General features: G+C 42.4%; 1 protein-coding gene across 2 annotated transcripts in view; it reads left to right on the top strand.

The window, feature by feature from the left end:
• Positions 1-13,514, top strand: part of NANP (N-acetylneuraminic acid phosphatase) — a 48,133-nt gene extending 34,619 nt beyond the window's left edge. For both annotated transcript variants that reach the window (XM_073557487.1, XM_073557488.1), the window contains one exon: positions 9,027-13,514. In XM_073557487.1, the coding sequence (XP_073413588.1) occupies positions 9,027-9,662 (636 nt within the window). In that variant the 3' untranslated portion in view covers positions 9,663-13,514. The remainder of the gene's footprint in view (positions 1-9,026) is intronic.
• Positions 13,515-14,011: the final 497 nt, after the last annotated feature.

A 14,011-nucleotide genomic window follows, 5' to 3' on the forward strand; every position in this document is an offset into this window, starting at 1 on the left:
GGCTTTTACTCCCCCCTATTTCTAATAAAGAAACCAGACAATTCCTGGAGGACAATTATAAACCTGAAAAGCCTCAACAGATATTTGATAGTCCCATCATTCAAGATGGAAACCATAAGATCTGCAGTGAAACTCCTCTTTCCTCGGTGTTACATGGCGGTCCTGGATCTGAAGGACGCTTACTATCATGTCCCGATCCGGCAGCAAGACCGCAAATATCTCAGGGTGGCAGTCCAGATAAAATCTCAGTGGCATCACTTCCAATACAGGGCTCTGCCCTTTGGGGTAGCTATAGCCCCCCGGGTCTTCACGAAATTAATTGCGGAGGTCTCGGCACATCTCAGGGAAAAAGATGCCCTGGTAATACCATATCTGGACGACTTCCTGATAGTGGGGAGAGATTTCTCTCACTGTCAGGAACAAGTCAAGATAGTGATGGAGACACTTCAGACTCTGGGTTGGCAACTGAACCTCAAAAAATCCAAACTGGAACCAACAATGATCCAGAATTTTTTGGGCCTAACAATAGACTCAGTGGTGCAGGAATGTCGCCTCCCAGAGGAAAAAGAAGGAAAAATCAAAAACCTAATCAGGACAACATTAAGAAAGCCAGTAATGACTCTGAGGAAAGCCATGTCAGTGTTGGGATCCCTAACTTCCTGCATACCAGCAATAAAATGGGCTCAGTTTCACACAAGGGAACTTCAGTGGTGCGTGTTACAAAACGATCTGAGGCTTCAGGGGCAGTTAGAGCAAAAACTCACCATCCCGGACCCTGTACTCCAGTCACTCAGGTGGTGGTTACAGATAGAGTCCTCTCCAAGGGGAGTACCCTGGACATACACAGCCTCCAGAGTAATCACGACAGATGCCAGCCCTTGGGGCTGGGGAGCCCATCTAGACACCCTATGGCTTCAAGATCCTTGGGCTCAGGACGAAAGAGATCTATCCTCAAACGAGTGGGAGCTGTTAGCCATCGAAAGGGCGTTGGAAGGTTTACTGACACACCTGACAGGACATCACGTGAAAGTCCTATCAGACAATCGGACAGCAGTAGCATATGTGAACCATCAGGGGGGCACCCGTTCTCGGTCATTAATGAAGATAGCGGGAAGAATCCTGACTCTAGCAGAACGTCAGTTTCTCTCATTATCGGCCCTGCATATCCGAGGTGTGGACAACTTGAAGGCAGACTTTCTGAGCAGGAACCGGTTGAAGCAAGGCGAATGGTGTCTAAAAGGGTCCATTTTTCAACGGATTATGCTTATGTGGGGGAAACCCATAATAGATCTCTTCGCCTCAAAAACCAACAGAAAGGTTCAAAAGTTCTGCTCTCTAAGTCCAGCAGACATGCCACTGGCGGTAGACGCCTTCAGGATAAAATGGACATCAGGTCTCCTGTACGCCTTCCCCCCGATATGCCTCATTCCATTAGTCCTGAAGAAGATCAGGGAGGACCGAGCCAGAGTAATTATGATAGCTCCCTTTTGGCCAAAAAGACCATGGTTCTACTGGCTAAGAGTGATGTCAGTGACGGACCCGTGGGTACTCCCAGAGGACCACGACCTCCTAACACAGGGTCCCTTCAATCACCCTCCGAACTCCAGGTTGCATTTGACAGCCTGGAATTTGAAAGGTCGCTGTTAGAGAAAAAAGGGTTTTCACAAAGGTTAATTTCCACCCTAATCAGTAGCAGAAAGCCAGTGACTACAAAAATATACGGGAGAATATGGAGAAAATTTTTGTCCACCTCGGGCCCAATACAGGAGGGGGAAGTACCTGTGAGGGCAGTGCTAGAGTTTCTGCAAAGGGGTTTAGACTTGGGCTTAGCTGTCAGCACCCTCAAAGTACACGTTTCAGCACTGGCAGCATTATTCAATTATGACCTAGCAAATGATAGATGGGTGGCCAGGTTTATCCGGGCCTGTACTAGAGCCAACTCTGTCCCATCTCCTAAACCTCCCTGGGATCTAAACTTAGTCCTATCATCTCTAACAGAAAGTCCATTTGAACCACTAGACGTGACATCAGATAAAGTGTTAACTTTAAAAACAGCCTTATTAGTAGCGCTTACATCGGCACGTAGGGTGGGGGACTTACACGCACTGTCAGCAGACCCGCCGTACACTCAGATTATGGACGATAGAGTTGTCTTAAGATTAGACCCAGCATACCTCCCTAAGGTAGTGTCAAAATTCCACAGAGCTCAAGAAATAGTCTTGCCATCCTTTTGTTCTAACCCCGGTAACAAGAAGGAGGAGAGGCTACATTGCTTAGATGTTAGGAGATGTATCCTACAATATTTGGAGATGACAAAACCCTGGAGGAAACAGAGGGCCCTGTTTGTTTCATATCAGGGGGCAAGGAAGGGCCTTAAAGCCTCTAAGCAAACTATAGCTAGATGGGTGAGAGAGGCCATCATACTAGCATATAGTAGTGCAGGTAGGGCTGTTCCAGAGGGCCTAAAAGCCCATTCCACGAGGGCCATGGCAACGTCCTGGGCGGAGAGAGCGGACGCCTCCATCGACCAGATCTGTAAGGCGGCCACTTGGTCCTCTCCATCTACCTTTTTCAGACATTATAGATTAGACCTATCTGCTACCTCTGATCTCACATTCGGGAGAAGAGTGTTACAAGCAGTGATTCCCCCCCCTAAAGAGAATACAAATCTCTGTAACTCTCTCGTGGTGCCGTCATGTAGAATGGAAAAACACGGGTATTACATACCTGGTAATGTGTTTTTTCATGAGACATGACGGCACCCTTATATTCCCTCCCTATTTGATCACGTCATTAGTTGGGTGCATTATTAGTATTATACACTCCCTTGGTGTCGGAAATTTATCAGCGTTAAAGTTGTATTATTTATGTGTACACTAACCTGCGGAGTTCCTCTCGTGCTCTGTAAAACAACTGATGCGGAGAGAGGAGCCGCCCCTTTTATCTTGAAGGTTTCCTGTCCTCGCTGGGCGGATCCCCTCTCTCGTGGTGCCGTCATGTCTCATGAAAAAACACATTACCAGGTATGTAATACCCGTGTATTCTCTTTTGCATGTATCTTGGCACACACGGTGCGCTGCTGCCTTTTTGTTATGGACAGTAGATATTTATTTCAGTCACTGCGGCCTGTACCAGTTCACATTTGGTTCATTCCGTTAGATTCTGGACAGATTTTTAATTTTTTTTCTAAATCATTGTCCCTATGCTAAGCTTCTAGAGTAGATATAAACACTTTGCATACTATTGTTAAAATCTTTTTTTTTTTTTTCATGTAATAGAACCTCATACCAACAAGAGTAATTTCACAACTTTTTCCACACTTAATGTTACCCCATAATCTGCACAATTCTATTGACAAATTACCTGAAATCTTTTTGAATGGAAAAAGAAAAATATAAAACTTAAATGTGTTTACATAAATATGCAAACCCTTAACCCCTTATCCCCGAAACTTAGTTTCACCTTCCTGACCAGGCCAATTTTTTCAATTCTGACCACTGTCACTTTATGTGGTAATTAGTGATGAGTGAGTATACTCGTTGCTCGGGTGGTCTCCGAGTATTTTGGCGTGCTTGGAGATTGTCTTCGTTGTCTCAGCTGCATGATTTGCGACTTGCAGACAGGCTGAATACATGTGGGAATTCCCTAACAAACAGGCATTCCACACATGTATTCAAGCTGTGTAGCAGCCGCAAATCATGCAGCGGAGACGACGAAAAAATCTCCGAGCACGCCAGAATACTCGGAGGACACCCGAACATGCTCGGGAAAACCCAAGCAACGAGTATACTCACTCATCACTGGTGGTAATAACTCTGGAACGCTTCAACGGATCCCACTGATTCTGAGATTTCATTTTTTAGCGGTAAAATTTGTTTCATACGATAATGTTTATTTGTGAAAATATCGGAAATTTGGTGAAAGTTTTGAAAATGTTGGAATTTTCAAACTTTTAATTTTTATGCCCTTAAGGCTGCGTTCACACGTGGCGTTTTTTTCGCGTTTCCGCGGCGGTTTTAACCGCGCGATTTTGCCGCGAAAACGCGAAAAATAAGCATCCCATGCATTCCTATGGGATTCCGCAATGCTGTGCTAATGCTGCAGTTTTTACTGCGGCGGAATCGCTTTGCGGTAAAAACCGCAGCATGCTCATTAATTTGCGGAATCGCGGTGATCCCGCACCCATAGGAATGCATTGTTCCACTTACTTCCCGCATGTGGCTGTGCACACCATGCGAAAAGTAAGCAGAACAATTGCGGATGGTACCCATGGTCCGGAGGAGAGAAGACTGTCCTCCGGGCTTTGGGTACCATATCCCTGTAAAAAATAGAATTTAAAATAAAAAATATTGTTATTCTCACCCTCCGACGTCCCGCGCAGCCTTCCCGCTTCTCTTCACGCTCTCGTTCCCAGTAGTCCTTTGCGAAAATGCTCGCGATGGCGTCCCTTCTCGCGGGATCGCGAAGTCTCGCGGTCATTCGCGCGACGTCATCGCGAATTACCGCGAGACGTCGCGATCCCGCGAGAACTGACGTCATCGCGGGCATTTTCGCAAAGGATTACTGGGAACGGATGCGCGGGACGTCGGAGGGTGAGAATAACACCATTTTTTATTTTTTTTTTACATTCTATCTTTTACTACTGATGCCGACTAGGCAGCCTCGGTAGTAAAAAGTTGGTCACACTCGTCAAACACTATGTTTGACGAGTGTGACCAACCTGTCAATCAGTTCTCCAAGCGATGCTACAGATCGCTTGGAAAACGCTAGCATTTTGCAAGCTAAATACGCTTGCAAAATGCTAGTTTTTCCGCGGGAAAATCGCAGGAATTTTAAAATGCGATTTTCCCGCGGACTGGAATTCCGGAATTCTCGCGGTAATTTCCGCGAGAGTTCCGGTACGTGTGCACTTAGCCTTAATCAGAGACTGGTGTCACACAAAATACCGTACTTAATAAATAACATTTCACACGTCTACTTTACATCAGCACAACTTTTGAAGCATTTTTTTTTTATTTGCAACTTATATGGGTTAAAGTTGACCAGCAATTTCTCTCTTTGACCACAACATTTACAAAACCATTTTTTTAGGGACCACCTCACATTTGAGCTGAGTTGGGGGTCTATATGACAGAAAATGCCCAAAAGTTACACCATTCTAAAAACTGCACCCCTCAAGGTGCTCAAAACTAGAGTTGAGCACATTTTTCAAAATTCAGTTCCAATTTATTGTATTTGCAATATTCACCGAACGTCATTGGAGTCAATGGGAGTAGAAATGACCGAATATGTTCGGAATCGATCATCAAACATAAATTCGGCACGAATTGGGTAAATTCAGATTCAACCACCAATTCCGAACATATTCGCTCAACTCTACTCAAAACCACCTTTAAGAAGTTTATTAACCCTACAGGTGCTTCACAGGAACTGAAGTAATGTGGAAGGAAAAAATTAACATTTCTTTTTTTTCACCAAAATTTTACTTTATACCCATTTTTATTATTTTAACAAGGGTTACAGGAGAAAACGGACCCCAAAATTTTTTTTTGCAATTTCTCTTGAGCACGCCAATACCTGTATGTGGAAGAAAACATCTGGGTGCATGGCAGGACTCAGAAGGGAAGGAGCGCCATTTGACTTTTTGAATGCAAAATTTGCTGGAATCACTAGCGGACGCCATGTCGCGTTTGAAACTTATCTAGATGTGTGGTGAGCACCTTAATCCCCCAAGTGCTTCATAGAATTCTATAATGCTGAGCCGCAAAAATAAAAGATCACATTTTTTCCCACAAAAATGTTGTTTAAGCTCCAAATTTTTTATTTTCACAAGCATAATAGGAGAAAATGGACACTAAAATGTGTTGTCCTGAGTACTACTTTTGAGGAACAATGCAAAGCTCAGAACGAAAGGGGCACCATATTGGAATTTAGATTTTGCTGGACTGGTTTGAGGGTGCCATGTCACATTGGTAGAGTCACTGTGGTGGCAAAATCCCCCCCATAAGTGACCCCATTTTAGAAGCTAGGCCTCTCAGTTAATTCATCTAGTGGTGCAGTGATCGTATCGACACCATGGGTGTGTCACAGAATTTTATACTATTGGGAGTGAAGAAACTAAAATTACACTTTTACCACCAAAATTTTGTTGTAGTCTCAGATATGATATTTTCATACTGAGAAATAGGTAAAAATGGCACCAAAATTTGTCCCACAATTTCTGTTGAATGTAGAAATACCCCATATGTGGCTGTATCATACTGTTTAGCCACATGGCGAGACTCAGAAGGGACGAAGTGCTGTTTGCCTCCTACAGTGCAAATTTTTGTAGAGTAGTTGGCAGACTCCATATACAGAGCCCCCTAAGTGCTAGAAGAGCAGGATCCACCCACAAATGACCCCATTTTTGAAATTACACCCCTTTAGGAATTTATCGACAGGTGTAGTGATGATTTTGACTCCATGAGTGTTTTCCAGAAACAAGCAGCAGTGGTTACTGAGACTAAATTGCAAACTGCCATTTCTGTTGTAGTGCCCAGTACATTGTAGTGCCCAGCTCATGCTTCTGGAGACATGCACCTGTGAATTAGGCAGGCTCTCATCGCTACAGAAATGCCAAACATGTGGGCGCTAAATGTGGTTTAGGCGCACTGTGGGGATCTCGAAGGAGGAGGCATTTGGATTTGGGAACACTGAATTTCTTTTGGGGTGCGAGGAGCCATAGCGCTTTTCCAGTCATTGCGCTACCACTAACATGGAAGTCTCCTATATTTCAGTTTACAGACCTGAGTGGGGACTTGCTTTGTTGTGGATTGAGTTGAAGCTTTTATTGGAAACATTTTACATAACGTTTGGATCACATTTATCCTGCGCACTACGCTGAGATCTTATATTGGGGTTTTCATCTAAATCTCTGAGTGATGTGATTCAGATAAAACCCTCAATGGAGACACTCACTATAATGAGGCAGCAAAGTTACTCTGGACTCTGTCTTGCCTCTGTTCAGCGGTGCCCTTTTCAAAATTGCACAAAACTCTGGTGTTACTCGCTTTTATGCACGCCTAAAAAGATGTACACTGCCGGATCACAGGCCAGACAGAGTCCACAGTGCCTCCATCTGCCTCATTATAGGGAATCTTCCGCCAGGGGTTCCATCTGAATCATGTAGTTCAGAGATTTACACAGAAACCCCAGTGTAAGCGATCCGCATAGAGAGCAGGATTAGTTATACTGTGTACTTTGGGAGGCATAATGAACAAATCAACAGCAGGTGAAGAATTGATTTTTTTACTTTTTACGCCGTTCCTCATGCACCATAAGGAATTAGGTGGCTTTTTTCTTTGGGTTGGTGCGATTACAGCGATACCAGATTTATATTTTTTTATGTTTAGCTGCTGTCACACACTAAAAGATGCTTTTTATTGCGTATCCCCATATTTAGATATCTATAATTTTTCCATATTTCGGCTGACAGTTGATGTTTTTATTGGTACCATTTTCAGAAACAGTTTTTTTGATTACTTTCTATTCCAATTTTTGGGTGGCAGAATGAACAAAATTCAGGAAGCAGCTTTATTTTTCGGGTCAGTACGATTACAGCGGTACCACATTTATATCTTTTGGCGCTTTTACACAAAAAAAACTATTTTCTAGAAAAATAATAATAATTTTTGCATCGCTTTTATCCTGAGATCTATAACTTTTTTTTATTTTGCGCATATGGAGCAGTATGCTGGCTTGTTTTTTTGCGGGACAAGATGACATTTTCAGAGATACAATTTTTATATACATTAGTCTTTTTGATTGCAGTTTATTCCACTTTTTGTTCGGCTGTATGATGAGAAAGCATAGTTTTTTGCCTCATTTATTTATTTTTTACAGTTTCCACTGAAGGGGCTAACTAGTGGGACAGTGTTATAGGTCGGATGTAACTTTTTTTAATTTTGTCCCAGGAGGACATCAACTTTCCCTGCCCTGATCGCTGATGTAAATCTCTGCAATGCTTTTGCGTTGCAGGGCATTAGCTCAACGTCTCACAGGCAGGGAAGACGTGTGTCAGTACTTGCTCTGAGCAGGAGCTTACAGGTCACTGTCCCTGGGAGACCCCGCAATCATCTTTTGGCTTGGTGTCAGCATGAAGACCATCAGCACAATGCGATCGCAATCGCGGTGTGCCGATGGGAGCAGAGAGGGAGGTCCCTCCTTCTGTGATGCCCATCAATGTAGCTGTCACTACTAACAGTGTCATCGGTGGGGTTAAATGCCCGCAATCGGTGCCAGCACCGATCGTGGGCGTTGCTGCATGATATTTGTGAGTAATAGAGGGCACGGCTGAACTCTGCAGGATTTGTATCCATTCTGTCCTGCAAAGATTTGCTTCCCTGGCCTATCACCTGCCAGCAGGTAATATATCAGGGAAGTCCACCCTCCATTCCTCACCTGAACTTGGGTTCTTAATAGCTCAGTCTCTATTTCCTGTATTGGCTTTTTGCAGTTTTCTCACCTGTTGTTGACCCGGCTTGCTTTCCTGGATATCCTGATTTCTCCGCTTCTGACCTCGCTTACAAATTATGAATTCTGAACCTGTGCTGCCTGCCCTGACCTCAGACCGCCTGACATCGTTTTGTCTTGCCCATCTGTCCCCCATACTGGAGTGCTTGGAGGGTCCCTGTTCAGCTGCTTCAGTCCTGGGAACTTCAGCCCTGGAGTGGTACCTGGAGTGTACGGTACTGGCAGCTGAGCCTATCCTCACCATCAGAGGTTCTAGTGAATACCCGGTAGACACTTAGTCATGCCCCCTCAGGGTAAGTACGGCCCGTGGCACAGTGGGTCCACACCCACCACCGTTACAGTTGATTTTTTTGACACGACAAAAATCTGACATTTTAACAGAATTGTGTAGATTTTTATATAGACTGTAGGTATTAAGGGCCATTTTTTAAATCGTTATTATTTATGTACATTATCTTTAGTCTTCTTCACTTTCCTTTAGTTTTCAATGTAATGTATTTTCTATATTTTCACAGGTACTAAAACTACTGGTAGACAAGAGCCAGTTCAGTGAAGAAGAAGCCCAAATTATATGTAATCATTTCCAAACAAAACTTCTCCATGAAAATTTTGATTCCTACAAAATGACTATGGATGATCTTAGAGTTTCACATTTTGAAACCTCCATGGAGGAGATAAGATCTGGAGATTATAAAGATTTAGCCAAAGAATGTTATAATCTTTGGAAAACATGTCGCCTCCAACTTCTGGCCATGTCGGAAAGTACCAAAAGTATGCTGAGTGAGCTTCGAAAATCTGCCACCTTAGTACTGCTCACCAATGGGCAAAGACAAGTTCAGAGAGAGAAAATTGAGGCTACTGGCATCAGTCCATACTTTGATGCTGTGGTTGTGGGAGGAGAACATGCGGAAGAGAAGCCAGCACCATCGATATTTCTTCACTGCTGTGACCTTCTGCAGGTGAAACCAGAGGACTGTGTGATGGTAGGTGACAGTCTGGAAACTGATATTCTCGGAGGACTGAATGCTGGCCTCAAGGCAACTATTTGGTTGAATAGAAATCCACATGGGAACAGCAACCCCAAGCCCACACCTCACTATGTCATTGATTGTATGAGCTGCCTGCCTGATGTACTAAGGAATTTACAGTAACTGGTGACCTTTACTGGGAGCAAAAAGTGTCTACTTACATCCTTACCTCATATACTCTACCTATAATAAGGGGAGAAAAGGTGTGAAAAGTAACAGATCATCGGTATATGGCAATAAGAGTCTATTGCATACTCAGTGAGCTATAGACTATTGACCCCAGACTAATCCCTCATATTTCAAAGCTATCTACTTGGTACGCTGGGTTTACACTACATGATGGCAGCAATTAAATGACCACCAGTTGGCTTCGTTTGCCAATAGGTGGTAGTTTAACACCCTGTATAGACACGCCGACCACACTTCCCATGTGCACAGAACGATCGGTAATAGATCTTTCTGTGCACATAAACGGTCATTGATCTTAGCAGTACATCTCCTGTTTATACATTCAGATCTGTTGCCGAGAATGACGATATTTTTTTTTAAACTTGATTTTCATTTCACCCGACGAATGAGCGTTTTGTCCTTTCTTAAGGTGACTGGCAGTCTGTTTACAATGGCCAATCATCAGGAAACAAGCGTTCCTCGTTACGCTCATTCACTGTAATCAGCCACTGAAGGTGCATTTTTAAAAATAAATTTGTTTTTAATGGTGCAGTATCTATTAAAAGGGTTGCCTTTATTAATGAGGCTAGGGAGGTTAAAAAGAATTAAAATACCCTCTTGGTCTGGTGACATTCTTCCATACCCAACTCTGCATCCTCCTACCTGGTCTCTCAGGATCTGCAACTGGCGTCACGTGAGCGCTGCAGCAATTAGGCGACCACTGAGCAGATGTAGCGTTTATATCTTGTCCAAGTGGAGGAAAGCTGCAGCATATCAGCGATTACTGATCAGACAATGCTATGGCCACAAATTATTACATTTATCAATGACCACAAAGGCTTGTGTACGGTGTATTGTGGCCCCACGCAAGTGTCTTCACCGATCTATGCCTCTAAATTTATGTACATAAAAATTGTATTTCTTTTGAATTTTATGGCATGGTCCATTGGATGCAACATAAAGGAAGCATTGCTTCTAGTGGGCAATCTCTTGATAATCAGGTGTCCCACTGACAATACACACTCCATGCCACCAACCAGTGTTCTGCTTGCATTATGTCTTAGACCTTGGTTGTTTGTTAAAATGACCATGTTTCATCACTAGGGACTGTTCACAGCATGATCTCGGCATCTGCCAATTAAATCCGTTTAAAAAACTTACAGGTGCATCTCACAAAATTATAATATCAAAAAGTTAATTTATTTCATTTCTTCAATACAAAAAGTGAAACTCATTATATAGAATCATTACACACAGAGAGATCTATTTCAAGTGTTTATTTCTGATAATGTTGATGATTATGGCTTACAGCCAATGAAAACCCAAAAGTCATGATCCCAGTAAATTAAAATACTTTATAACACCAGATTGAAAAAATGATTTTAAAATCTGAAATGTTGGCCTACTGAAATGGATTTTCTGTAAATGTACTCAATGCTTGGTCGGGGCTCCTTTTGCATCAATTACTGCATCAGTACGGCGTGGCATGGAGGCGATCAGCCTGTGGCACTGCTGAGGTGTTATAGATGCCCAGGTTGCTTTGATAGAAGCCTTCAGCTCGTCTGCATTGTTGGGTCTGGTGTCGCTCATCTTCCTCTTGACAATACTCCATAGATTCTCTATGGGGTTAAGGTCAGGTGAGTTTGCTGCCAATCAAGTACAGTGATACTGATGTTTGTAAACTGGGTATTGGTACTTTTGGCAGTGTGGACGGGTGCCAAGTCCTGCTGGAGAATAATATTTCCATCTCCATAAAGCTTGTCGGCAGAGGGAAGCATGAAGTGCTATATAATATGGTTCACTTTTTGTATTGAAGAACTGAAATTAACTTTTTGATATTCTAATTTTGTGAGATGCACCTGTACAAAAAAAAGTACTGACATGTACCACTTGGTGGAGCACAGACTCCAGTGGTAAAATGCAGTTCAGCTATACGTTTGAGCAACTTTACACCAGTTTTGTGTTGTTTTTTTAAGATAGTATGCGGCACTTTTCTATTAAAAAAAAACGATTCATGGCATTTACAGTGGGGAAAATAAGTATTTGATACACTGCTGATTTTGCAGGTTTTCCCACCTAGAAAGAATGGAGAGGTCTATAATTTTTATCATAGGTAAACTTCTACTGTAAGACAGAATGTAAAAAAAAAAATCCAGAAAATCACATTGTATGATTTTTACAAGATTTATTTGCATTTTATTGCATAAAATAAGTATTTGATACAATAGAAAAACAGAACCTAATATCTGGTACAGAAACCTTTTGTTTGCAATTAGAGAGGTCAGACGTTTCCTGTAGTTCTTGACTAAGTTTGCACACACTGCAGCAGGGGCCCACTCCTCCATACAGATCTTCTCCAGATCTTTCAGGTTTTCGAACTGTTGCTGGGCAACAGAGTTTTTGCTCCCTCCAAATATTTTCTATAGGGTTCAGGTTTGGAGACTGGCTAGGCCACTCCAGAACCTTGAAATGTGTGTGTTCGGGCCATTGTCATGTTGGAAGACCAGCCACGACCCTCTTCAATTCTCTTACTGACAGAACCAGTTAGTTGGCCAAAATCTCACGATACATGTCCCCATCCATCCTCCCTTTAATACAGTAGTCGTCCTGTCCCCTTTGCAGAAAAGCACCCCCAAGCTATTGTTTCCCCCACCATGCTTCACAGTTGGGACTGTTTTCTTGAGATTGTGCACATCCTTCTTCCTCCAAACAGCGAGTGGAGTTCATTCTAAAAAGTTCTGTTTTGGTCTCATCCGACCACATGACCTTCTCCCATGCCTCCTCTGGATCATCCATATGGTCATTGGCGAACATTAAATGGGTCTGGACATGTGCTGGTGTAAGCAGGGTGACCTGCAGGATAATTCAGAATGGCGTAGTGTGTTGCGGTGATGTTGGAGATTGTGGTCCCAGCTCTCTTCAGGTCATTCACCATGTCCCCCCGTGTAGTTCTGGGCTGATTCCTGACCTTTCAAAATCATCCTTACCCCATGAGGTGAGATCTTGCATGGTGCCCCAGACCGAGGAAGATTGACAAGTCATCTTATGTTTCTTCCATTTTCTAATAATTTTGCCAACTGCTGTTGTTCTGTAGCCCATCCCAGCCTTTTGCAGGTCTACAGTTTTGTCCCTCGTGTCTTTACAATAGCTCTTTGGTCTTGGCCATGGTGGAGAAGTTGGAGTGTGATTGATTGTGCGGACAGGTGACTTTTATACAGGTAACGAGTTCAAACAGGTTCAATGAATACAGGTAATGAGTGTAGAGCAGGAGGGCTTCTTAAACAAAAACTAACAGGTCTGTGAGAGCCAGAATTCTTGCTGGTTGGTAGGTGATCAAATACTTATTTCATGCAACGTAATTCTTTAAAAATCATACAATGTGATTTTTTTGGGGTTTTTATTTTAGACACCTCCATTCTTTGTAGGTGGGAAGAGTTGCAAAATCTGCAGTGTATCATTTCCCCCCCTGTACATACGGTAAATACTTGACCTTTCCATGTATATTTTTTTGTTGATTTAAAGCTTATTTGCATTTATATTAAATGAATATTGAGATGTTTTTTAATTATTTAAATGAAGACAGACTGATTGTGACATCTACCAACACTAGTGAGTATGATGGAGGTTGATTTGATTATCAGGTCATTTCCCTAATGTGGTTACATGCAACCAATGAAGTGCTGTAATAATGAAATGATGGGATTCTATATGAGGTTTACAGAGGTTCTCCATCTTATGCTAAGATTTATTATGATGAAAGGTTATGCAGTGATAAATGAAATACCGAAATAAAAGTTACAACCATTACGTCTGTGTACCATATTTATAAAAGATTTGCATCGTTTTAGACAAATACCTAAGGAGCAATGACTAGAAAATAATGCCGTGTGAACCTTCGACCCGCCTGAGCAAAGGCTTCTTTATAAATGAGGCAGCACTGCAATTCTTATTCACCCATCACCCTGGATTTGAACATTCGGTGTTATTCTTCTCTCTCTTCACTTTTGGATCCTCGTTCTGCTAAACTGAGCGATTTTGCCAATATCGCTGGTGACCAGTGCAATGTTTTCTGCAAACACTTGTAGAATTGCACCATCCCTTTTTGTGATAAATTGGAACTATAAACTCAGATGTGTGGAAGTCGAAACAAGCAGGGTAAAGAGTATATAAAAATTAAAAATTACATTTAATAAAAGAAGAGAAATTGGTAAAATACAATAATAAAAATTGCCTTTATTTAAGAATTGGCACAACATATAAGTGCATGAATTAAAGAGGCACAATGCCATAATACATATGAGACA

The sequence above is a fragment of the Dendrobates tinctorius genome, unplaced genomic scaffold, assembly GCF_039654945.1.
Source record: "Dendrobates tinctorius isolate UK_male_01 unplaced genomic scaffold, ASM3965494v1 ptg000250l, whole genome shotgun sequence".
In the NCBI taxonomy this organism is placed as follows: domain Eukaryota; kingdom Metazoa; phylum Chordata; class Amphibia; order Anura; family Dendrobatidae; genus Dendrobates; species Dendrobates tinctorius.